The sequence below is a fragment of the Fusarium vanettenii genome (assembly GCF_000151355.1).
Source record: "Fusarium vanettenii 77-13-4 chromosome 9 genomic scaffold NECHAsca_6_chr9_2_0, whole genome shotgun sequence".
NCBI classification, from domain to species: domain Eukaryota; kingdom Fungi; phylum Ascomycota; class Sordariomycetes; order Hypocreales; family Nectriaceae; genus Fusarium; species Fusarium vanettenii.
This window is the reverse complement of record NW_003315877.1, coordinates 838,678-863,474: the sequence shown is the minus strand read 5'-3', so window position 1 is coordinate 863,474 and position 24,797 is coordinate 838,678. Positions and strand designations below refer to the sequence as shown.

The window sequence follows — 24,797 nt, the reverse complement described above, 5'->3', positions numbered from 1 at the left end:
TCAAGGCATTGAATCAACACGTCAGGTGATTCCTGAAACAAACAACTCAACTCAAATCAGTCGAGTCTCTCTCCACGGCTCCTGTCCAGTACCGACGGTACCTTGCTTCTCTAGAGCCCTACTTGCATTTCCGAAAACCCCTTCGCATTCGGGATTTCAGTATCAGACCATATTACAACACACATGACCTTGACGGAATTTTTCTTTCCTTTTCTCCCTTGCTTCTAAAAAATCCACCATGTTCTGCAGCTTCATCAGCCCGCGCAACCCGTGGGTCCTGCAACCCAACAAAAAAGAAAAGAAATGTCGGTCCAAACCGAAGTCGTTGAACCTACATTCAAGAACCGTCCCATGTAATTTCAATAATCAGACTGTCCATTCTGTAATCTGTATCCCCATGGTGTGACACAATCGTCGAGAACCTTGGAGCCGCTGATGTAGGGTAAGTAAAGTTCGCTCACCGACAAGGGTGTCCCCTCCTGCTTGAGATGCACAACAACGTCATCGGGCCGCAAGCAGTTCAGAACTTGATGAACAGGAGGGCGATCGACGGGTTCGTTATAGGTTGCACAGAGGGCAAAATCTTGGATTTTGCAAACGTGGATGTGATGCAATTGGTGATAAGCGAGGGACTTGACACAGTATTTCGAGGATGCGCATGTACAAGATGAAACAACGCATCAAAGATACCAAAGCAAGGTCGTGGCAATGGGAATTGCATCAGCCTAGTACAATTGCGTTTCAAGATGAATGGAAGAGACTGAAAGGAGTATGCGTTACTCACCTCCAAGTGTCGTCATGATACAGAACGACCCCTACCATGTCCACACCAACCTTCACCAACAAGAAGAAACACGAAATCTACAAAGAATACAGATTATTCTAGGTCTAAGTAATAGTCTCCTAGTATCAATCTAGGTCTGCCCACAAACTCGCCCGCTCGCTAACTACTATCAACACAAATGCAATTCTCCATGTAACTGCTAGGGTATTTTGATTCCAAAAAAATGCAACCGTCACAAACAAACACATGAAACATATCAGCCTCAAGCTGCCTCTTATCTCTTCCCCATGCCCTCAATGTGTACCATCGAAGCTGTCTCCCGCCGGCTCTGCTGAGATTTCCTAGCCAGGGGACCAGGAAGTCGGGAGAGAATGAAAGCAAAGGCTCATACCATAAAGTTCGTGAAAGGGGCCCTCGAGATGATACACCGAGATGAACCCCAAAAGATGGGCAATACCGCGTATATCATTATCTCCACAGATCTCGACTGCCTCGAGGCTCCCCTCCACTGCTCTGAGGCCGCCAATCTCCAGATAGCGCACTGCCCGTACTTTCACGATCGCCCCCTTGGCCTGGCACAGCTAGGAAGCCACCGGTTCCGTTGCCAACCATGATACTTCGCCGGGCATCGCCTTGATCCCACCCCAACCCCGTAACGTCGGCCGCCAGCCCATAGCTACTGATCGGTCGACGAGAGGGGGCTGCGGCAGACCGAATAGGGTCAATCCGAGCAAAGTTCCACTTACCAAACTCGTCACTTTTGGTAAATACTTCCAGATGATGTGTGGGAGGAGGAGAAGAAGGGCCACGAGCAAAGGGGTTGTTGGAACTAAAGCGTTTGTTGGAGGGAGGTATGTTGGAAACCGGCCGCTTAGGCGCAAATGGGGGGAGATTTCCACCAGCTGGCGAGAGATTGAAAGCAGGAGTCGACTTGCTTGACGAGTTAGAGCTAGAGCGGACATGGCCTCCAGCAAAGGCGGCGTTGGGAGGTGGAAGTCCCTGGAGTTGGTCAGGGAAGGTATCGTCATGGACATATAGTCTCCGAAGCCTGGGAAAGCCTCCTCCTAGGATAGACGAGGCAAGATAGGTATAATAACCTTGCGTTACGCTTGCAAAGGGACCGGATGAAGCAGGGGATATTTCAAATCGTAGTGTCTCCAATGTCCTTGATGCAAGAGGACGGATTTTGGAAGAGTTAGGAAACTGTTCGACAACGCTTGTCTGAATAGCAAGTGTCTTGAGAGACGAGGCCATTGTGAGAATCTCCTGCAGAGTCGCAGGGTGAACGCCGGTATCCTTGAGGGTCAAGACCGTTAGAGCCTGCTGCGTCTCCTGCCACGCCAGATACTCAATGAGCCCCCTCAAGGTCACACCAGGCGTGTCCTTGAGTACCAGCTCCTTCATTGGTGGTAGGGTAGGCATTCCGTCTGATGATGATAGGACCTCGTCTGTGAGGCCTGGGGTTTCAGACACCTTCAGAGCTTGCAAATGGGTAAGGCTCCCAAGCACAGCCCGGATGGTCATGGGATCGATGTTGAGATTATTAAGCTCAAGCACCTCAATTCGAGGCCAGACCTGCCCTGTGGCGAGCATGGTAAAGCTCCGCTCAGAACCGCCCACGTATGTCATCTTCCGGAGGTTGGGACATCGGGCTTGGACTTCAAGACGTAGGGTAGCAAAGCTCGGGTCGTCGCAGAACATGCCCTCGGGCAGGTCGACATATTTGAGGTTCGGAAGTACAGCTATGGTCTGGGCAAGCTCGACCTGGGAGGACTCGCGTAGCATGTAGGGCATCTTGAGGTACTCTACCAGCTTGCCAATGCGTGTCGGGTCGTCGCGAACGGTACGGCGGAGGAGGCGCAGACGGGCCTGAGCAGGATCCTCTGGGATGCCATTGCGATCGAATCGGTGTGTCTTTTTACGTCTCTCGGCCAGCCATGCCTCGAGGGGACAGTAGTGAACGGCATCAATGCGGACGCTGTGATATCTAGAGAGAAAGCTGTTAGTTACGGCGCGTTCAAGACAGCTGTCGCGAGACTTACAAGACCTTGACGGCGTTCTGACGCCAGACACGGCAGACCTGGGCGCAATGCGCTAGGTCGCGCAAGTCACAGAGCATACATGTGCTATCGCTTGCGCTCGCACTACCCTCACAAGTCTCATAGCTCTCATCTCGGGCGTGCGGGCAGACAAAGGCGAATATGCGCTGGAGGACGTTGGGCGGGAGGTGAGCGAGGAGGTAGGCAGAGCCGCGAGTCGGAGGGAACAGAGGCGGTCGGCCGGCGCCCGGAGGCCGGAACTCGTCGGGGACGACACCGGCGTCGGATCCTTGGCGGCCGTTGGCGAGTTTATCCTTCTTGTTTCGGCGCCGAAAAGGGTTCCGCATCTTGGCAGGTGAATTCGATGGGTTGCAGCGTCGAGAGAGGGTGTCTGTGAGCGACTAACTGGACGCTGGAGGACACAACGGTAGGACGGAAGGAAGTTTGAGGCAACAGAATTGGACTATGAAAGGCAAAGAATGAGGAAAAGAGGACGAGAAGGAGGAGGATTCAGGTCCAGGTTGAAGCCGAGGGAGAGGGAGAAGTCGTGGAGAGGAGGGGAGTTGGGCGCGACACGGACGGTGGAGGGACTGAATGATGGAGGGACTTGGAAATAATTGCAGGGGTACCAGCAGGGTACCTTCCTCTTGGAACGCGGGAGGGCACGTGGTGATGTACCTGTCCAGTTTCCTCTTATCAAACAGGAAGGAACCTACAGCTGCAGTAAGGGGAATTACTGACAGGTAGATGGCAGCTCAGGAGGTCAATCATGCAATAAACGCGTTGGATCCAAACGTCGGCGGGAGCTGCTGAGCCAGTGAATCGTTGCCAAACAGCGCCTGTCGATTCGCTGCCCCGCAAAATCCAGGCTGAGTGGCGTCTGCCCTTGCTTTTGGAGCCCAAGCGCGCGCGCTCTGATCAACAGCAGACGGAGTTGAAGGCAGGGGGAGAGAATGGGGGAGAAGTAGGTGTCAAGGGGGGAAGAGTCTTTGTCTGTCTGTCTGTCTGTATCACGGAGAGCCGGTAGTGCTTATCCATAAGGGGCTGCTCGTGTATCCCTTGGGCGTTGAAATTGAAAAGGGGCCGAGATGGGTAATACACACGACTACAAGCCTGCGTCCATCCATCTCAGTTAGAGACCAACAGGTGCCACTGCTCCATCGATGTAAGCGCGAGCGCGAATGGCCCCTCCCGGAGCTTTTCCTCGCGTAACCCTTGGCAAGCAACGGCCCTGCAGTGACCGCACGCCAAGACGAGGACTGCCAGCTCGAATGGCTGACATTTGGCCAGAGGAGCGAATGCATATTCAACACGTCCCGAGCCTACAAAGTCCCCCGGATATGCGACCGACACTTCCCTTTATAGCAGCTTGAGGGATGCGGATCCATGTCTTGAACCAGCCCCAACGGGTATTGGCAGCCAGCAAATTGGACAGACTAACACTCATTGGAATAGGGATGCCTGTCCTCTCCTCCTCTCGTCTCTCCTTCACCCTGTCCCTGTATAGCCGACCCTATCAACCCCAGACATGACGTCAATTCATCTCTATAGACTTTTGGATTTGGAATTAAGGCATCGTGCAGTGTTGCAAAGTTCAAGATGGCTTTCACAGCTTGGCACGATGCAGAGAAAGACTGAATGAGAGTTGAGGAGAGACATCTATGGGTTAAAGTCTTAGACCTCCCTCCCTCGCTAACACATGCCAAGCCCTGTGATGCCAAAGTGAAAAGGGATATTGGCCAACTGTACAATTCCGATCTAGACCAGTTTGCCATCTGTCCGACAATTGGGTACATGTGGCCATATCAAAAAGCCCATGGTGAAGGTAGTGCACCGCAAACAAGAGTGCGTGGACTCGGGGTGGTAAGCGTTAAATGGCCAATGTTGATCGAGGCAATCATGTTTCGTTTTTTCCTTGAAAGAATCAGATGGATATAGACATGGTTCATATACACAATTGTCCTCTACCTAAGTAGTGTCTTTTGTTCTCATGCAAGCAGGTATCTTGTCTGGGGTGAAGAGTATTGTTCACGATAACCCGTCAGGTAGTAATCTGGTCTTGGCCATAGCAATCAAGAGAATTATGCTTGAGACATAGCCCAGGAGAATTTTATCACACAAGAACCAGTGAAATATCGGTCTTCAATAAAGAAGAGTACCTCTGCATAAGGGTTAGTCTGACTGGACTCTTACCATTGACATCATCCCAACAGAGGTGACTTGGACGAACATCATATATTGAATAGAAGCATCATGTCAGCCCTTAAGGGAAAATGCTTCTCGAATATGCAAGCTTCAGCTCCAACAGTGATGTTGGCGAGTTCGCAATGCCAGTTCTACCATCTACCCGGCTGTCATCACATCACCAACACCGTTCATGCCAGGCTGGGCATTGACATAGCTGGGACTGCTTCTTGGTTACTCCGTTGATAATGAATGTTCTATAATTAATTGTTGTGTTCAACACATGCACCATGTTGTCCATCAAGTGTAAGGTTACCATGTATTGGTAGCCTACCTAGTCTCCAACCATGTCCTTGCGTAGTTCTGAGAATCTGTTTAAAGTAGGATCACGCTGGAGATTAAGCGTCGTGTTTTCAATCATGGCTTGAGATAGCTGGAGTTCATACGGCTTACCCAAGATGTTCGGCTCCTTCAATTCTCTAAGCCTTTGGCTACCATACTTTGATCGACGAGGACGGTCTCCTTGTATAGGCCCTTGTGGAAATCACTGGACTAAGGGGAATGGGGATATTCTCCTTCTCTAGCCTTGCTCCCTGGCCCCCACCCCCCTATTGTCAATCACCTATTTAGTGATAGACGTTGGTCGAGGAGACGCCCAGGTAAAACTGCCTTTCCTCCCCGACTTCTACATTCTTAGCAGGTTAGAATTTCGCAAGTCTAGAAATAAATCGTAGCGTTGATTTAATGCCCCGATTTCTAGATAACATCTTGATGAGCTGTTGTTGCTCGGCACGTCTTGACACTCAGTCTTGACTAACAAGTTCGAGCATTATGAACATACTTACAAAACCTCCCAAAAACTGCTGTAGACGTGCATCAGTTCAAGTAGTAAGGAATAACTTCCCCAGACCCAAGGTCAGCCTCGGGGTCTGGCCGAGTCCAGTTTCAGCAACATTAAAGCACCTCCCAGTCCCAACCTTGGAATCACAAGCAGCCTCAAGTTCTAGGTAGTCAACTGTAGAATCCTGACCACCGTTAAGATTATGGTTAATCCCAGGGTCGTGACCAACCGCATGCTTGTTCGGTCATATAGAACAACCCGATCCGTAAGACTCTGGAACGATTGGTACACTGCAGTGTTCGTCAAGCAACCCAGTCATCGCGTTTCAAATAGTTGGCAATAGAATCATCAAGTCTACCATTCGCCGCTACGACTCTGAACCCCTGCACATCACTTCACAGGCATGTCATGACTCAATCTTGGACTTATACATCAATTAGCATCATCTATCACACCCCCTGTTGGCAGTCCCAAAGGGACCATCCAAAATATCTATCATACATGACCCGCGAAGAGTGATTACAAGGGTTCTAGGTAGATCGTCGTAGCCTGGGGCCGACTGCTGCTGGTCGCAACGTCGGCCGAGACTGTCGTCCCAATAACCATGCCCGCCCTGCCAAATATGCCCCATGTTCGCCCGGTAAACACAAAATCCATGAGAAGCCTCATCAACACCCTCCATCATTATGACTGCCCATAAAGACAATATTACTCGTGGCGGATCCCAGCCCTCAAGTCAATGGAGCCGAGATGCCCAATTCGGTAAAAACGAAATCTCCAAACAACTGTTTTATATATGTCGGTGTCGCCGAGATCGATCCGGATCCAACTCCAATGCAGATTGCCTCTGGTTTTTCGTACCGCACGCCGCAGCTATACCCTCAAGAACCAACAGGGATTAGAGACCTGGGAAGTCCTCCTGCTACGACGGCGCGCCAGGCTTGACAGTGTCGTCCGACACCGTTTAAGCCTTGCGAGATCGGGTGGTGGCACCGTTGGTCCTGGAGCCGGTAGTGGTGGCACCGTTCGACTTGCCCTTGACGGGGGTGGTCTGGACCAGGTGAGGGTCGGGAAGGGGAGCCTGGGACATGCGTCGAAGGCTCTGGCGACCGCTAGGCGCCTTGCCCTGCTTCTTGTACGTGGCGAAGTAGAAGGAGATGAAGAGGACCAGGTAGGAGCTGAGGGTGATGATACCAGCAAAGGCAGCGAACTCCTCACCAGCGCACTTGCCAGCGTTGGGCACCCAGGGCCAGTAGGTCGAGGTGAAGTAGGTGTACGAGGCGAAGTAGACGAAGCCTGAATTTTGTTAGCCATGTTTCATGTTGCAGGGATATGCAATTGGACTTACCGAGATCAATGACGAACTGGATGATCTGGAGGCGGGTAACCCACTCCTTCCACCAGCAGCGGATACCACGGGCACTCTGGAAGTAGTACCAGTACATGACGACGTGAACGGTGAGGTTCAGGCAGATGACGACCCAAGAGACCGAGGTAGAGCCCATGAGCTGAGTGTAGCAGAGGAAAGCGGTAGCACCATGGTGATAGCAGTGGAGGAAGGCTAAATAGGGGTTAGCCAATGTTTCGAGATTTGGTATTAGAAGAACGTACTCAGAGGCTTCTTCTTGAGGAACAGGAAGACGGTGTCGAGGAGTTCGAGGTACTTGGTGAGGTAGTTGAGCTGTGGCAGTCAGTACGAGCGCATAACATATCCGAACGAGAAGTACTCACATAGTACAGGACAACCAGGGGCTGAGTCCAGCCACCCTCAGCATCACAGATGGCATGGAAGATGCCGCCGCGAACAACAGTGGGGAGAAGCTGCTCAATGAAGAGAGCCAGGAGGATACCGCTGATGGCGGTCAAGTAGAAGTTGTGGATGAGGAAGAGACCCTTGAGCTTGTAGGGCTCACGGTTGCGCATGAACTCGCGACCACCGAAGATGATGGCGTAGTAGATGACGATGAAGATCGAGGTGGACTTGAGGGTCGACATGGGCGTCTCATAGGGCACGAACTTGAAGTCGTTGACCGAATAGCCCATGACGGCAGTCCATGCCTTGTCGAAGATGGGCCATAGGTGGATGCCGAAGGGTCGGTCGATGGTAGGCAGAGGAAGCTGCTCGTAAAAGGTTGCGGGAGACGAAGACATGATGGGCGATCTGAAGGCTGAACCGACTCGAATGGGTGACCAACAAGCTCTTTAATTACAGAACAAAGGCGCCAAGTGACGTGTCGACGTGGCTGATTCTCGAGGCAGTTCTGTCTGACGTTGTGGTAGGACGCGACAGGACAGAAGCCGGCGACGGCGGAGGACACGTGAAGGTGCTCGAGCAAAGACTTGGGAAGGAATGACAAGAAGTAGAAGGACCTCCGGAGAGAGAAGGGGGAGGAAGGAAAAATAGCCAGGCAGGCGGCGATTGGGGAATGAGGAGGATTAAAAAGGGAGAACAAAGGGTTGAAAAAGAAGGGGAAGTAGGAGAAGAAGTTTTGATTGAGGAGGAGGACGCGGCGCATCAAAAAAGGGGAAATTTCCATCCGATCGAGTTGGCTCCAGGTCTCCAGGTCTCTCTCAGGCTCAGACTCTGGGCGTACGTGCACTGCAGCCAGCAGAGTGAAAGTGGCACCCTGCACCTGCACCGCGCACCTTCCATGCCCAGGTGTGGGTGCTTCGAATTGCGCCGCTAGTACGTCTTTGTAGGGCCATCTTGGCCTAATCTCCAGACAGGACAGGCCCGCCCCGGACCGCGAGCCAGCTGGGCATGGACTACGGAGTACTACTCACGCAGCAATTGCCCGCCTGGGCTCGTGCGCTCCTTCTGCAACTGGCGTTGCCTGCCCTCCTGTGAATTTCCAGCACAACAAGAGGCAGGAGGCATGATGGGAAAGGAGGTCATCCTTCACATGTGATTTACCGAGTCCTCCGAGACCGCCAATCATAGCGGGTCCTCCGCCTGGATCTATGTTCAATCTCCGGGGAGGAGGAACACTATGGCACGTGATTCTCAGGGAATGAAACGGGGTGGTCGCCCAATCCAAACATGGCCCCAGGGACGGTGCTAAAAGAGCGGAGGCCAGGGGTCATCGTTACCTTTTTTTCCCCTTGTGCCTGAGCCGTTTATTCGCTGTGTCCCGAGGTTCTCGTGGATGCCAAGACCGCGGTGATGAGGTGGCATTGTTGGTGGTTTGAACCGGACTTTGATCTAACATCTCATCCCGACTTTTTTATTTTATTCCACCAAGAAGAATGGTTTCCAGAGCATGCAACGTTGTTGTCCGGGCTGTCCGTCGTTTGGACCGAGGAACTCCCCGTTGGTGATGCAGCAGAAAAAAAAAAGTAGCCGGCAATTTCGGCGTGGGTATTGGTACTCCTATCGTCGTGTCTGCGCTGGCTGATTGGTCGTCTCCATCTGCATCTTACATCATTTCAATTTCAAGAGACAGGCTTCATACCTGACTCGAAACCTAGCATTAGAGGCTTGTAAAGGCCGTCGGGGTTTCAGTAGACAAAACTCCTATAAATTCGATTGAAGGGGTTCACGAACATCGTGTGTCAATCACGCGGTGAAGCAAGAGTTGATATATATTGACAAGTGTAATAATTCGTTGTGGCCAGATATTAGGTCCGTATTGGTAGCTGATTTCACATGTTTTGCTAGTGGATGTTTACTGAACAACATAAAACTGCTATAAAACCCAACAAATTCTCTTTCCAACTTCAACATGCCGCCATCGCGAAACGTCTCGTCAACTTCTCATCGTCAACCGTGGCCTTAACCGTGGCCGTGCCATGACACCTGTGGCCGTGCATCTTGTGGCGCGACGTTCATGTCAATTGGGTGCCGTAATAAATTAATTACGACCAGGCCATTGGACCGTCTACATTTTTCTCACCCACGTCCCTGGTTCCAAAGACAGCCTTGCCGATTGAGTGCATGGACTCTTCAATTCGTGCCACGAGAGGTTCTGCCGTCTTAAAACTGTCGAATTATGTCATGCTGAAGTCTCGGGGTATAGATCCCACCCTCGGGCACCTAATTCCTCAATCACCAACTCCCTTCACTCCATGGGCTGCCATCTGACCTGATTGCCGGGGACCTGACGGGAATGACCAATGGAAGAAGTGGTCAAATAAGCTCGCAGGAACTACAGTGCGTAGAGACGTCAGACACAGTCCATTTCTGTGCGGCCGCCCACCAGAACCAGCCCTAGACAACGCAATTCGCACGGCTGCCTCATTCTGGTATAGCCGGGCCTTAGTCATCATCCCAAGGCCCTCAGCCCATCCTTTGCTCGCCCAAACATCTCTGCAGTCATCACCCGAGCCGACCCCCCCCAGCTTGTTCTCAAACCTCTAAATCGCCCTCTCGACGACCCATCGCCACTCTTCCCTAGGAAACCAACTCCTCCCGTCCATAATGTCCGCCTTCCTCCGTGTCGCTCGCGGCGTCCGCGCCGCCTCTGTCCGCCCTGCCGTCCAGCCCCTTGTGGCCCGCTCGGCCGTCGCCCACTTCACCACCTCGATGCCCCGACGAAGCGAGCACGCCGAGGAGACCTTTGAGGAGTTCTCCGCCAGGTAGGAACACCCTCATGGCCTCAATTGAAGGAGACATAAAGTTCTGGAGGCTTCGCAATGGGGTTCTGAGTCTGGCTGCTTTTGCGTGGTTCGCGCCCATGGGCCAAAAAAGATGCCGCAAAATGGGCCAGGAAGCTCTCCCCACGCGATTTTTCCCGAATGCCTTCAATGCGGCCGCACATTGTCTCTGCTTGGTTCAATGGCTAAACCACGACGCTCTACAGGTTCGAGAAGGAGTTTGACGGTGTCCAGGACGTTTTCGAGCTTCAGGTAGGCCCGCCCTACGGGCTTTGAGCTTCGACGCTCTCCGTCCCGCTTCCGAAAATGTCGTATGACTTTTTGGCTTATCACCAAACCATAGCGCAACCTCAACAACGCCTTCGCCTACGATCTCGTCCCCGCTCCCTCGGTGATTGCCGCCGCCCTCAAGGCCGCCCGAAGGGTCAACGACTTTGGCACTGCCGTCCGTATCTTCGAAGGTATGCTTTTTGGTCAATTGGAAGCTAGCCTCGCCGTCCGCCCGACCGACCGGATCCGTCCACTTTTTTTAACTCACTTGATTCGTATCAATTGACCAACGTCAACTGCTGGACCCGGAGAACGACGAGCGAGACGGCGGACGCGAGTGCAGCATACGACGAGTTTCGAGTTACTGACTTTCCACAGGCATCAAGTCCAAGGTCGAGAACAAGGGCCAGTACGAGCAGTACCTCGAGGAGCTCAAGCCTCTCCGGGAAGAGCTCGGCGTGCCGCTGAAGGAGGAGCTGTACCCCGAGGAGAAGTAGACGATGACTCGGTCTCAGAGTGTTTGAGCTCCGGGCAAGACCCGATCAAACCGGGCAAGCCCCGCGTGTACATGTTAGCCGAGACGGAAGGGAAGAAATCCAGTACAAGAGGTAGACGGGGGAGTTTGGTTGCGGCAGCCCCAAATCGATTGTGTTATAGCCCCAGGCGCGACTTGGCGACTCTTGCTCTTTGCTAATCTCCTCCAATGTTGAGAGTATTTTGCATCTTTGTATCACATGGTGACTGAGTTGATGTTGTACTACTGTTCACAACTCACAGCTGAGTTGAAAACCCGGCTCTTCGGGATATAGTTGTGCTTATTCGCTTACACCAACCACCATGATCAGGCCACTTTCTTATACCTACGGTAGATCATAGGCCGATCGCTTTAATCTCATTGTCAAGTCTCACAGTCAAGTCTCAACTCAACGCTCAAGCTCGCCAAACGTTAATCGTTCATTAACAGTTCTCGCTGAAATGATATATATATACATCCCTTATCCCTTTATCCTCAGTCCTATTTCTGACTTTACTTTCCTTTCCTGCCTGCCTTGCTACCCCAAATGCTATCGTATCGCTTCCAAAACAAAAGTGGTATTAACACAAAAAGAATCTTGCTCGGCTTCTCATCGTCTACCGTGACCAGCCTGCATGTGCTTCTAACTCAATCATCTCGTCTCCGACCGTCGTCAACCTGCCTAGTCTTGGAGATGATGACCCCATCTTCCGTTCCTAGACTGCTGGCCCATGAACTGGGCTCCGGGTACCATGAAGCCTTCATGACCCGGCGCCGTAGTTGGGCTTGTTCCTCTGCTAGCAGAACCAGTGAATCCACGACCTGGCCGTGGGCTCATCATGGGCACACGAGGGCTCCGTGGCACGCTAGTCCCCCGAGTCTGTGGACGCCCATTCCGCAATGTTCGTAGCTCTTCGTGGGCCAAGTTCAAAAGGTGTTCTCTCTCATTGACCTGAGCTGTGAGTTGTTTGATTTGTTCCTTCAATGCGTCCGATTGCTGGCTGGCGTTGATTTCTTGGATCTTTCTCAGGTTATCGGATGCCCTTGTCCGCAAGTCTTCGTGCCGACTCTTGAGCTCTTTGTTCTCCGTCGCCAGCTCTGTGGCTTGGCCATCGACCTCTTGGTAGCGGTGTTGATAAAAATCTTGTGTTGTTTGAGCGTTGCCCAGCCTCTTCGTCAGAAGCTCCACTTGACTCTGCTCGTCTCTGAGCATGTCTTCCAGTTTCGACGCTTCAGGGCTTGCTGTCAAGTGCGCGATCTTGGATTCGAGTTCCTCGATATGCTTCTGTAGCTTCTTCCTCTCTCTCTCTGCTGTCTCTGCTGCTGCCTTTGCCTTGGTCTCGGCCTTTTGCTTCTCCTTCTCAAACGTTGTTCGATCTTGGAGGGCAGTGCGATTTGATCTTTCGATTTTGTTGGCAGTCCGTTTATAATCCTTGAGTTCCTTTTCAAGCCGGTGGATGACGGACTTGTAGTCGACTTCGATCCCTCGCCCCAAAGCAATTTGACGCTTGTATTCGTCGTGCTGATCACGGTCAACCCCTGACAACACGTTCCTTGTTCGCAAACTAACCTTTTCTCTAATCGACTCCAACTGCGAGATAGGTATCTCGATCGTGGAGTCGTTGTCCTTCCTTCCTTGTCCCCGAGGCGTGATGCTTTCGAGGAATTGCCGCATTGCGAGGGTCAGAGGAGGATCTCGAGTTTCAACTGGCAACTCTGTGAGAGGGAGCACGCGTGATCGCTTGGAATACTCGTCCTCATCATCGTCATCCTAAGAAGCTGTCAATGGCTATGGTCTTCTTGCTTCGTGCCATCACTTACATGCTTTCGCTTGAGGTTGTTTCCAGATGTCAACCTGTCCTCAGGCAAAGATTGCGATTGCGAGTTTGTTGCAAAAACATCAAGCACATCGTCCGGTATGCCTTGAGGCTCCCAGCTCACTGCATCAGTCATGCCATTTAGATAATTCGAAAAGATCTCCGCGACTTGATGAGGGTCACCGTAGCCGCGTTCTGGGTCTTCCAGATAACGCCTTGCAAGGATGACACTCGCCAGCAATGAATTCTTGCTCTCTAATGTCGACATGTCTTGCGATTTGCGAAGTGCGATGTGCTCGATCGTGTGTGTCGTCGTGAGCAACAGCACAAGCGGTGGCTTTCGGACGTTTTCTTTTGACAACTGCTTGGCCATGGATGAACTGCTGAAGCCATAATCGTATCCGATGACAACATCGAATTTGTATGGATCAAACTCCTCAGTAGTTAGCGCTAGAGTGATTCTCGTCACTGATGGATAGTCGCTCTGCTTTCCAATGCTCTCTGCTGAACACTCGATGCCCACGGCTTCGGTGACGGCAAAGATAAGCCGGAGGAGTTCAGCACTGCGTGCAACAATCAGGATTCCTGTCTCCTTTTCTCCAAGGGCGGACAACAATTCAAACAAAAAGTTGAATTTGGGATTGGCATCGCAGCAGTACTTGGCTAGGTCGGGGGAAGGGAGTCGTTCTAGTGGTGTCCCAACGATGTCCTGAGGATAGTCGCAAATGTTCAATAGGCGATTGAAAAGCTTGTCAATCTTGTCCTTGAGATCCTCGCTAGGTTCTTCGTCCATGCCTTCGGTAAACATCGAGCCAAACTCGTGGATATCATTCTTGTGATCCACGATGATCGCCTCATAGTATGGTCGCCGACTTGCATGCATTGGGAGAGTAACGATATGAGGCGAGGCATTTTCATACCGATGAGAAGATTGTGATGAAACATCGGATTCCTGCTCGTCAGGAACCTGTCCCAAGGTGATCTCCTGCCCTGAACTCTCATCGATCCTTGAGGACAGTGTACCTTGGTTTGAGAAGTCTAACGTATGTGTCGACTCAACCGCATCAACCGACCTGATGATAGCAGCCGGAGAAATGGTTCCTGGAGGCATCATCTCGGGTTCCTGGACAATCAAGGACTGTGAAAGAGAACCTGCTGAGTCGCCAAATGACATGTTTACTATTTCTTGCATTCGTTCGACCGCAGACTGGTTGGGGTTGGCCATGATAGACGCCGGCGAGATGGACGGAGCTGGTTCTTCTGGTGTATTACCCAGAACTTCTGCTTTCCATGGTTCCACCGAGAAGGCCGGTTGAGATTGTATCGGTAACTCGGAGGAGCTCACCATGACTTCCGGGACCGCCGTGGTAACCATAGGGTCTTCATGGTTCGGCGCTTCTGAAGATGTGGGAGGCTCTGCTGGCTCTTCGGCCTGTGTCAAAAATGAATCCTTGCCAAAGTCTATGTAGCGTTTCAACTCATCGACTGCCGAACTCTGGCGCCGGTTGGGTGAGGTCGGATCCATTGTATCGGATTCTGGTTGAGATGGCAGCGAAGGCGCCCCAGATAGCGAGCGCCGGATTATAGCTCGAATAGGACAGGCCGCAGTCTCTTCGTCTTCTGAAGGCTGCGTTTTTTCCGGTTGTTCTTGAGCCACCTGCGATGCTTGGGGAGTTTGGGGTTTGTCGGGAGACAGTGCCCGAAACCCTGGACTAGAAGCAGGCCGTTCGAGCTCAGAAGGGAGGGAGGTTTGGGGAGGGAATGAGCTTGGAAGCTCGGAGGAATGGCGCAGCGGCCGTGGTTGGGTCAAAAAGACCTGCGAGTTGGATGTCACGTTCGAGGTCAATGGCCGGTCAATGTTCCCGACTTCAGTCGAGGGCTGGGCGCTCAGATTCGTCCGATCACTTTCTGTTAAAGCCTGGCTCTGTACTGAAGCTGGCTGTGACTGGTCGGGTTGATGGGATGGAATTCCCGAGCTGGTTGTCACCGAGTCTGGGACAACCTCGATCTGCGATGGGACCAGTGTGACTTGAGGCTGTGGCAATGACAATGAATCTTGACTCTGTGCAGACAAAAGATGCTGTCCTCGTGTGGTTAATGACTGGTCCTGGGAGTCCGGAATGACCAGAGAGTTAATCGAGACTCGGGAGCTCGGCGTGGGTTGTTGTCCTGGCCTAGATGCTTGGGATGATAGCGGCGATCCCAAAGGCGGAATTACACCGGCTTCGTTGCTTGGCTTGGAGAGATGATTGTTGTCAAAACTTTCAGGGGCTGCAGTTGATCCGGGCTCAGGCACGTAATTGTTCCCAGTATCCGGGTCTTCTTCAAGACAAGAAACTTGCGACGAACCCTGGGGTTCCGCGTGGTCAACCGGTGAATCTTGTCTGTCCAAAGAGTCGTCAATAACCCGAGGGCTACGATCTCGGTTCGACTGTTGGTCCTGTACGTCTTGGCTCTCTTCAAGACTCTGCTTCTCCTGGGAAGCTCGACAGGTATATGCGCATGAACTGTCCACGGGAGATTGGGTGTCCTGGGATATGCCGACGTCGATATTTGTGCTTCCTTGGTTCTCAACGTCTTGAGTGTCGTCGTCGTCTGCAGGCTCTGGATCGTCTTGAACAATTTGATCGTCTTGAGAGCTATCCTGATCCTGAACAATTTCACTTTCAGGGGCGATATGGCCGTCTCCGAGATCTTGGCTGTTCGAAAGGCTATCGACTGCAGTGTCGTGGTCTACTTGAGGGTCTCGATCTTCCAAGGTACTGTCGAGAGCACTATCAACGTATGTGAGCGTGGGATCGCCAGGAATGCTGGCGGATTCTTCGATATCGGAGATTGTCGAATCGTCAGAGATGTTTTCAAGGTCCAGCACGATGGGGGAGTTATCAGTGTCCTCGTCGTCCTGGCAAGCCTCGTCGTCCTGATAGTCGTGGTCGTCCTGGTTGTCCTCTTCAAGCAGAGGGCTGTCTTCGTCCTGCTGGTCCTCCTCAATGGCCTCGTTGTTGCTGGGCAGGTGGTCGTCTTGTGTGGATTGACCCTCCTGGAGGGTGCTGGGATGACTAGAACTTTCCTCCTGGCTGGGTACAAACGAGTCGTCAAGTTCCAAGCGCTCACAAGGTTCAGGGGATGTGAGAGCTTGGTGCTGTTCGGACGGAAGAGATCCGAGTTCAGGAGACGCGGGAGCCCCTGACTGGTCAACCTCTTCAACGACAGATGGTGATCTGGGCTCCGGGCGAGTCCACAGGTGTCCGGAGAGATCTTGCGAATCGGGGATGGTACCTTGGCTTAATTGCGACGCAAATGCAGCTCGCTGGTCGTTCTCTTCAAGTTCAGACACCTTATGGGAACTGGTCTGGCTGTTGCTCACACTCTGGTACTCGGAGGCGTCAAAGTTGTCGGGCTTAGTGAAAACAATGGCAAGTCTTTGAGCTTGGAGTCGAGCAAGATCGTCCTCAGTTAGAGAATATGTGCTTTCCGCATCCAGATCAACAGATGAACCTGAAACGATAGACGGGACGGGTTCCTCAGACCCTGCTACTGCTTGCTCAGCCCTGACCTTCTTCGTTGGTCGCGGGTTGGGATCAAAGGTGTCAGACCGACGTCGGGTCAGGGGCGAAGCATTTGCGCGCTCCGATTCCGTGGTTTCTGTGGTTTCCACCGAGGATACGGGTTCTTGGGTCCCCTGACGAGCCTTCTTCTTGTCCTCCCACTCTTGAAGAGCGTCGTCAGTCACTTCTTCGATCTATAAGCTGTTATTACAATGCGCCAACACAGCAACAACACTGCGGAGTACAAACCCAACTTGGGGGGAAGCTTTCCCCTGTATGAATTTCGTCCTCCCACTGAACCAAGTATTCGACTTGTCCTGCTTTGCCAACCCTCTCATCAAGAACTTCGCGGATGGTCCACCAGCCTTCTTCTTCCGTCACTCTTCGTTTCTTGGATTTAGTCTTGGATTTCTGTTTCGGCTTCGGTTTCGGTTTAAGTTGGGGGGTGTTTGATTTCTTGGGACGTCCGCGCGGTCGGGGCATGGGCACTATCGTACAGCGTCCGTGGGAGATTAGTCGCGCGATGGAGGGAGGACGACAGGAGCTGTGATCGCTGTCGTATAAGCCGCAGCCTAGGGCGAAGCTGCGGCGGGAGTTGGTCGTCGATGGGGGTCTCGCGACGACCGGGCTCAGCGATCAACGCTGGGTGTAAGTCGGGAGGTTGCGCGCGCGCGGCAACGGGCGATGATAACGAGGCTGCCAACGAGAGCTCGGCTGGCGATCTGGGGGGGGAGACAGGCGATCCAGTCCCACCAATTGCACGTGATTACTGCTGGAGTTCGCTAAAGCTCAGGGTCCAGTAGGGGTGATGGGAGGCAGTGGGGGCAGACTTTAGCGGGTGGGTGGGTTGTAAGGGACCAGGAGCTTTAGTGTGGTGATGTTGGTGGTAGAGAGCTTGGTGAACGTTGGTCTGATCAGCGAGAGAACTGTGAATTTGTTCTGGTTGCACAGAAGATGGATGTCTGTGGGATGAAAGAAAGAAAGATAGAGCGGAGGTTTTTCCTTTGAAAGGAGCAGAGAATTTTATTTACCCGAAATGGATTTCACCTCCTCGATTGTTCCTCACCTTGAAAGTGCCGTGCAGTGCACACGACCCCACCTCCTCCCGCCAGGTCAGGACCTCGCTCTTGAGGGACAAAGAACAATCGTTTGAATGCCGGCAACCGTGAGAGAACTAGCGCATTGGTGTTAACCCATTATGATCCCTGCTCTGAGTTACAAGACTCGGCTGGGAGGTAAAGAGGCGCCTCGGAGCCAATGGAGATGTAGTATGATTGTTTGCTTGGGTGCATATATATGCTGTTGACCGTCGACTGAGGCAGCCCATCCCATGCGTTTGACGTTGGCGGCATGTTGAGGGCGGGAATCTAGATGGCACAGTGTGTCAAGTAGTGGATATCTTTATCTAGCTGCACTTTCACTTGATGATATTTCTTGGGATGGAAGTGAAGGAGTCGTGTGTAACAGAGGTCTATATCCAGTGGCCATTCTTCAACACCTGGATGTCTCCCCAGATTGGATACCAGCAGTCAACTAACACCATGCCTAACACCGCTAAATACCCACTTCTATTCAAGGTTATTCTTCAAGTCCCCAGGGTGGTAACCAGTGCGGCTGATCATCCATAGAACGCTGTGCCTGCAGCCACTTAAAACTGATGGCCCGCCAACTCGCTGCACGTCCCCGTAGCGTATCACCGTAAATTCTGCAGCACCTGACCCTTGACCGGCCGGAGCACTGCACTCACGCGCCAGCACCAGCGCCAGCTTCAGCACCTACATTCACTTTCATCCATTCACAACGCATCCTAGGAGAGACATTTTGTCGCCGCCATTTTCTTGTTGCAGATTTCGGCTATCTCGATAGTGACAGGTTATATTGCCAAGTAATCCCTTGCATCTTCAGTCTTGAGCCCTAATTGAACTGAACACGACATTGGCCGCCATCCATGTCGGCGTCCTTCTCCATCCAGCCCATAGGCCGCTTTGCTGGCGAAAGCCAGGCTGTCAAGAGACCCAAGGTATGTATCCGTGTCCCCATTTACTCACTCGGCTTCCCATATACTCGTATCATCATTCAGAGCCAATTACATGCTCACGTTGTGTAGGAATTTGCCTGCTTCTCCTATGACGACAACCATGAGTTCCATCTGGACGCTTCATCCCTCAAGTACTACTACACGCCACAGCTTGGCGCAGATCTCTCAAAGGGCTTTGACACCTTTCAGAAGCAGGATGATAGTGGTGATGAGCACCTAGACAGCTTGCTCAAGACCATCATCGCCTATGAAAAGGAGACGGGCAAGAAGATTGATGCCCATCTTGTCACTTGGAGAGGCATGATGACCAAGGTTCGAGTCTCAGCTCAGTTTCTCAAAAGTCCCCTAAAAGCTAACAGTCTCTCAGATCATGGCAGCACCTTTTGAAGATAGGGACGGGTAAGTCCCAGTTCCGTCAGTAATATACAGTCCTCTGACTGACTGGCACATAGCTTCGAAATGAATGCCACGCTATATCAAGTATGCCCAATATGACGACCTCTTCCTCCCCGTCTAGTTCAATCCACTGACATGTATACCTCATCAAGGACTGCATGTAAGAAACATCACCCAGCCTTTGGCTGAGGTAAAAGCTAACCTAGTAGCTTCATTGAGGAAAATCATGCCTACAAGGTCGCCTCAAGAGCCAACGAGGGAAATGGCAAACGCAGAAGAGGCCCCCCTCTGGAGGTGATGCAATTTTGGGGTAAGACCTCAACCCTTATCAACAGTACTGTCGACCCATTTGTTGATGTTGTGTAACAGGATACAAGTTTGAGACGCTCTCAACACTGCCAAGTCCATGGGCAGAGACTTCTCGCGAATTCATCGAAAACCGCGAGAACGAAATCGTCAACAACAAAGCCCAGTACTGCTCCGTTGTCCGCACAGGTATCGGCAAGACAGTCCTGTGCCTTGGTGGCGAAGTCGATGCCAGTACGTTTCTTCCAATCCCCTGAGCCGAACACCCACTCACCCCTGACAGTCTGGGACTCAAAGCCCGAAGAGCCAGGCAAGCCCATCAACTGGGTAGAGCTCAAGACATCTGCAGAGATCCGAAACCCAGGCGACATGGAGAACTTCAACCGCAAGCTCATGAAGTTCTGGATCCAGTCCTTCCTCCTCGGCGTCCCACATATCGTCGTCGGTTTCCGCACCCGTGACGGTGTCCTGGTCAGCACCCAAGACATAGAGACGCACAGGATCCCTGAGACGGTCAATGCCCAGCCGAACCCCAAGTGGAACGCCGACATGTGCGTCAATTTTGCCGCCACTGTACTCGAGTGTACGTCTCTTTCATCCCGTACAGACAACTCGTTTGATGAGACTAACTTTGTTTACAAGGGCTAACACAGAACATCAACGACGAGGGCGTCTGGAGAATACAGCGTCGACCACAATCGCCAACTATCGAGCTGTTCAAGGTGGAGGAGACGGGTCATGGGGATATCCTGTCTGACGAGTTCAAAAACTGGAGGATCAAGCTGGCTCTTGGCCCGAGCGATGAAACGTAACACAGCATAGAGCGAGCCTTTCCATCTCAAACAAGCAAACACACCGCACTGTAATACCAGCCACCCTTTAATCACAACTAAGCCAACACCTTCACATTACTTGATCTCGTGCGGATTGCATCTCAAACCTGATGCTTAATGTTCCTTGATATTGTATACGATGGAGAGGTCATTGAAAACAAGAAACTTAATGCTCAGAGTACAGATACTCGATTTGTGATTCTAGATACTGCCTATATCTATCTATCTACTTGCCAAATTCCCACACCAATGCCCATGCCAGTAGAAACAATCAAAGCCAAATATGCCTCCCTCCCATCCTATCCCATCCTAGGTCCAAGTCAAAATGCATTGCCTTCGTAACGCCGCCTAACCTTGGCTCCAAAATAGCAGTAAAACAGACAACATGTGCAAGTGGCAGAAGTGAGAAATAATAGGCCAACCCAGTAAGGCCGTCAAAGATGTCATGAGCGCCATGCGAACCCAGGATCCCCCGAGTCATCGAATTGGAGATGAAAATGCAACCAACCAAGAATCATCCTCGATGCCTCGCTTTTCCCTTCTCAGTGCAATTCCCTGCTTGAAAAGCACATCCAAATGCAAAATGGGGAGTACAACTATCCTCGTACAAACATCGTACAACAAATTGGGTAGAGCACGAACCATGATAAAATCGTTCGTGCCGTGCCATGGCGCTCTCTCATGGTTCAATAAGGTGTAGTTGGCTCTGTCTTAGACAGCGGGCCACCGGACGTGAAGATTGTCGACCCAGCGGGAGTAGAGAACATCAGACAACTGCTTGGAGTGTTCCATGCCAGCCTTGGCCTCTTGACCGGGATACTTGGACTCAATGGTCCCCTTCTGGTTGTTAAAGTTCTTCTCATACATGCTAGGCGTATCAGCATGGCGGCGTCGGTGGCTTCGGAGATGAGGGTTGCTGGAGCTCATCATGAGTTTTGATGGGCTGCTCACAGGGGTGGAGCTCTTGACAATCACAGTGCCCTGAGGAGTGCCGTCATCGGGGATCTTTTGGGCAGGCTGACGGAGGAAAGCAGCGCTCAGTTTGTTATCCTGGGACATGGACGACATCATGCTGCTCATGAGATGATAGGCTCCCTCGGGGTCAACCGCGTCCAGGGCTGCAAAGGCATCCGACAACTTCGCCAGCGCTTCTCGCTTCTGCATCGCAGAAGTTTGAGCATGCAGCTCGGCGAGCGAGGGCTCTACAGCCTTGGTGTATAGTCGACGTCCGAGAACAGCCTCCTTGCCGTAGGGCTCAACAGGAGCCGCCATAGATGGCGGGAGGTTCTCATCGCAAAAGACATCATCTGGAGAGGTTGGCCTGGTGTGGTCTGAGCCGCCGGAGGGCACTCTTCGGAAAAGACGCATAGTCGATCCCGAATTTCCAAAGGACATGTCCGGCTGGAGTGGCTTCTTAGGGAGGAGAGATGATCGGGGCGAGCCACTGGACCGCATCGATGTGTTCTGGGCGAGGGATGGTGTCCGGCGGACAGTTGACTTTCGAACAGTGGCCGGGGCAGGCGAGGTTCCTCCCAGAGGTCCGTCCTTGACATCCAACTTCCGCATCGCCTCTTCGGCAGAGAAGATGGACGAAGGCTTTCGGTGGTGCTTTGTTGTGGGCTTCTTGGGTGGCGGCGCGATCGACTTGACCGTATCGAATACCCACTCCTGTTGCTCGTCCTTAGGAGTCATGGTCTGTAGGGTTTCCTGGTAGTAGATGGGATGCTTCTGTCTGTTTTGGTTGGCCTCCCACATTTGGCGACGGGCAATCAACTCCTGGAGGGCCTCGACCTTTCCGGCGTTGCGGATGAACCGGTGCCGTAGCAACTCCCTGGCTGTGGGTCGACGGTCATAATCCTTGGTGAGACATTGCGCAATGAAATCTTTAAACTCCTTACTGAAGTTGCCTTCCAGGCGAGGGGGAGGGTTCTTTGGAATGTGGAAAAGGACCTTCATGGGGTGAATATGACACAGAGGGGGCTCGCCATTGGCCATCTCCATTGCTGTGATGCCGAGTGACCAAATGTCGGCCTTGAAACTGTAGCCATCTTGCTGAATGACTTCAGGGGCCATCCAGAAGGGTGTTCCGACAAAGGTGTTTCGCTGCGACTTGATGTTGGTCAGCTGGGCGGCGACGCCAAAGTCGGCCAGCTTGACCTTGCCCGTCTCGGAGAGAAGGACGTTGGCGGCCTTGATGTCTCGATGGATTTTGCCCTCAGTGTGCAGGTACTGGATACCCAGGAGAAGTTCACGGCAAACAATGGCAATGTGTGTCTCACTAAAGTTGGCGGGTTTCAACTATGCCTTGTCAGTAGCTGAGCTTCCGAGTCGCAGATCGGGGGAGACATACAAGATCCAGGCAGGATCCGCCGCCGAGATACTCCATGACAATCCATAGCTTGTGGCCTCGAAGAAAAGAGCCTTTGTATTGTGTGACGTAGGAGCTGGCGCAAGTGCTCAGCACAGCGATCTCGGCTTGAATATCTTGAATATCATCGTCGTTTGATTCGAGGTCAATCTGGAGGACGCGGTTGTTAGTCTGATTGGTGGGCCCAGCAACCAAGGGCGATGAGGACTTACATGCTTGATGGCAACAGTCTCGCCTGTCGCCTTCTCGATCCCCTTGTAGACGACACCAAAGCTTCCCCCTGAAGGCGAAAAGTTAGTAAATGCAAATGAAAGAGCTGGCGTCTAAAGACTCACGGCCAAGTTCCTCAAGCACTTGATAATGCTCAGCAACGCCCTCGTCGGCCATTTTGCATTGACGTCATGCAACGAATACCCAGACGTTTTTATCGGTTTCGGCGCGGCTAGGAAACGGGCAGGGGCGCAAGCGGATGAGACGACGTCGAAAGAGCGAGAGGATGAAGCTGAATCCGGAAGATGCGAAAGAATTGATTGATTGTTGAAGGAATGAATCGAGAACCGTCGAGGCGCAGAGCGAGTACAGCAAAAGCTGGATCCTCCGTTTATTAAAGTCTGCGGGCACTCGCAATGTTAATGTCAAGGTAGCGACGGTTGTCAAGGACAGCGGCGCCAGGGTCCCCGGGAAGCCTGAAGCTAAGGCCCTCAGCGCTGGTTTGTTTACAATTAGCCCGATTGGGACAGCTCGAGAGCGACGGGCGGACAGCTGGGGCGGGGGAGATTGGCAAAGGATGAGGCGATTGCGAATGATAAATTTGACGAAATTCGAATGTTCAAGTCGATATCTTGAATTCAAGTTCAACGTAGTGTTCCAGGGCTTTTGGAGCGAATGCAGCGTCGTGGAGTCTATATAGGTAGGTACAGTCGGCGCATACCTCCAAGACGGTCCTCTCCAGGGCCCTGGGTTGAATGGAGGCAAGGCCCCATGACCTGTGCCGCTTGTGCTCAGAGAATGGAACTCGACCCCAGTCATTTTCGCTACCCTTGGCACATTGCCTAGCGCTATGGAGCGCCTAATGTCCGTCCGCTGGAGTCCAGACAATGGGCCGAACATGGTCAAACAATGACCTCGACCAAGTTTTACTTGCGATTTACGAATAATCCATGTATAACTTGAGTCACCTCGCACCAAATGTGTCTGTCGATTAATGCCCAATGTTCTTTTATCGTTACCTACAGACAATTGCTTAACAGCCTGGATGTACCTGCCTTAGTCGTGGAAGTTTCCGTCTTCACATAAGGCTTAGGTTGGTCCTAACCTGGACCACAAGACCCAATTGCCCCTTCAACCGCTTACTGCGCCCAACAATTGAGACTTTTGATGTCAACGAGTGCTCAATAAAGAAAGGCAAGTCTCAGAAGGGAAATGGACAAGAACACCACCGAGAGACGGTTCCATCAATGGCCAGATCAAAAGAAATAATACTCTCATCACTACTCGTCGTGGCGGCCGTCATTCTGCGTTGCCCCAAGAAAAGAAATAACTTCGTGCTCACAAAAAGTAACCACGACGAGACGCCCAAAATGCAAATCATTTTCGTGCATCCCGTGCAACATAAATCTCATCCATATCATCATCATTCCGCACTCGGCTCGTCAGCTCTCGTATCCTCTTGCCATTCGCCGTCATCCACCGTGAAAAGGCGTCCGGGTCACCATGATTCATGCAAGGTCCCCGGCCGAGTCGAGATGGGGACCGACAGATGCTGCAGCAGCCTCACCTCTAGCTCCCAGGCACAGCAGGGCCCAGCTTCTCGTCAATTGCGTATTCTTCAGCCTCAGGCACGCCAGGCTCGAATATGCCCAGCCCAGCCCTCGGTTGGCTGCCCGCTAGACTGTCTCAGCGCATGTTTTAGCGCTCTAGCAGGTTAAAGCACAGCTGTCGTGGGCGGGACGACCGCTAGCGCTGGCCAGCCACCCCGGAAAACTGGCAGATCTCGTCGGTTGCCGTGGTGACTGCTCCCCTCTGTTTTGTCACTGGCCAGACTTCTCGGTGAGACCAGAGCTCAGGGCCAAGACTCCAGCGCCTCGGCCGCCTACCGACTTTTTGACAGGCGACCTCAAGCCTCATCCCATCTATCATTTCTTCCCACCACCCGACGCTTGTGTATTTTCTGTCTCTCATCCCATCCTAACTGGCGCTTCATTACAAGGCCATTGTCTCGTTGCTGCATTCCTCCCATCTCTTCGCGACGACGTTTGCAGCTGCT

At 52.3% G+C, this 24,797-nt stretch overlaps 6 protein-coding genes across 6 annotated transcripts; 2 read left to right on the top strand and 4 right to left on the bottom strand.

Annotated features, from left to right (window-relative positions):
* Positions 1-1,252: 1,252 nt before the first annotated feature.
* NECHADRAFT_48803 (uncharacterized protein) lies at positions 1,253-3,170 on the bottom strand (the record flags this gene model as incomplete). Its single annotated transcript, XM_003050007.1, has 2 exons — positions 1,253-2,762; positions 2,827-3,170. 2 exons carry the CDS (start codon positions 3,168-3,170, stop codon positions 1,253-1,255), a joined length of 1,854 nt encoding a protein of 617 aa, XP_003050053.1.
* A 3,099-nt stretch (positions 3,171-6,269) lies between these two features.
* On the bottom strand, positions 6,270-8,342 carry NECHADRAFT_101623 (uncharacterized protein). The gene is made up of 4 exons (XM_003050006.1): positions 7,580-8,342; positions 7,460-7,529; positions 7,197-7,409; positions 6,270-7,144 (listed from the first exon to the last, which is right to left on the bottom strand). The coding sequence occupies exons 1-4, from the start codon at positions 7,997-7,999 to the stop codon at positions 6,813-6,815; spliced, it is 1,035 nt and encodes a 344-aa protein (XP_003050052.1). The 5' UTR covers positions 8,000-8,342; the 3' UTR covers positions 6,270-6,812.
* A 1,824-nt stretch (positions 8,343-10,166) lies between these two features.
* Positions 10,167-11,433, top strand: NECHADRAFT_101622 (uncharacterized protein). Its single transcript, XM_003050397.1, has 4 exons — positions 10,167-10,423; positions 10,648-10,693; positions 10,785-10,902; positions 11,090-11,433. Exons 1-4 carry the CDS (start codon positions 10,266-10,268, stop codon positions 11,206-11,208), a joined length of 441 nt encoding a protein of 146 aa, XP_003050443.1. The 5' UTR covers positions 10,167-10,265; the 3' UTR covers positions 11,209-11,433.
* A 474-nt stretch (positions 11,434-11,907) lies between these two features.
* On the bottom strand, positions 11,908-17,073 carry NECHADRAFT_49362 (uncharacterized protein; the record flags this gene model as incomplete). The annotated part of the gene is made up of 6 exons (XM_003050005.1): positions 11,908-12,747; positions 12,796-12,996; positions 13,047-15,463; positions 15,551-16,101; positions 16,195-16,774; positions 16,824-17,073. 6 exons carry the CDS (start codon positions 17,071-17,073, stop codon positions 11,908-11,910), a joined length of 4,839 nt encoding a protein of 1,612 aa, XP_003050051.1.
* A 1,465-nt stretch (positions 17,074-18,538) lies between these two features.
* Positions 18,539-20,142, top strand: NECHADRAFT_48391 (uncharacterized protein; the record flags this gene model as incomplete). Its single annotated transcript, XM_003050396.1, has 8 exons — positions 18,539-18,610; positions 18,698-18,940; positions 18,996-19,027; positions 19,081-19,108; positions 19,244-19,334; positions 19,394-19,564; positions 19,614-19,913; positions 19,973-20,142. The coding sequence occupies 8 exons, from the start codon at positions 18,539-18,541 to the stop codon at positions 20,140-20,142; spliced, it is 1,107 nt and encodes a 368-aa protein (XP_003050442.1).
* Positions 20,143-20,874: 732 nt separating this feature from the next.
* On the bottom strand, positions 20,875-22,918 carry NECHADRAFT_48922 (uncharacterized protein; the record flags this gene model as incomplete). Its single annotated transcript, XM_003050004.1, has 4 exons — positions 20,875-22,461; positions 22,514-22,681; positions 22,744-22,811; positions 22,867-22,918. The coding sequence occupies 4 exons, from the start codon at positions 22,916-22,918 to the stop codon at positions 20,875-20,877; spliced, it is 1,875 nt and encodes a 624-aa protein (XP_003050050.1).
* Between the last annotated feature and the right edge of the window lie 1,879 nt (positions 22,919-24,797).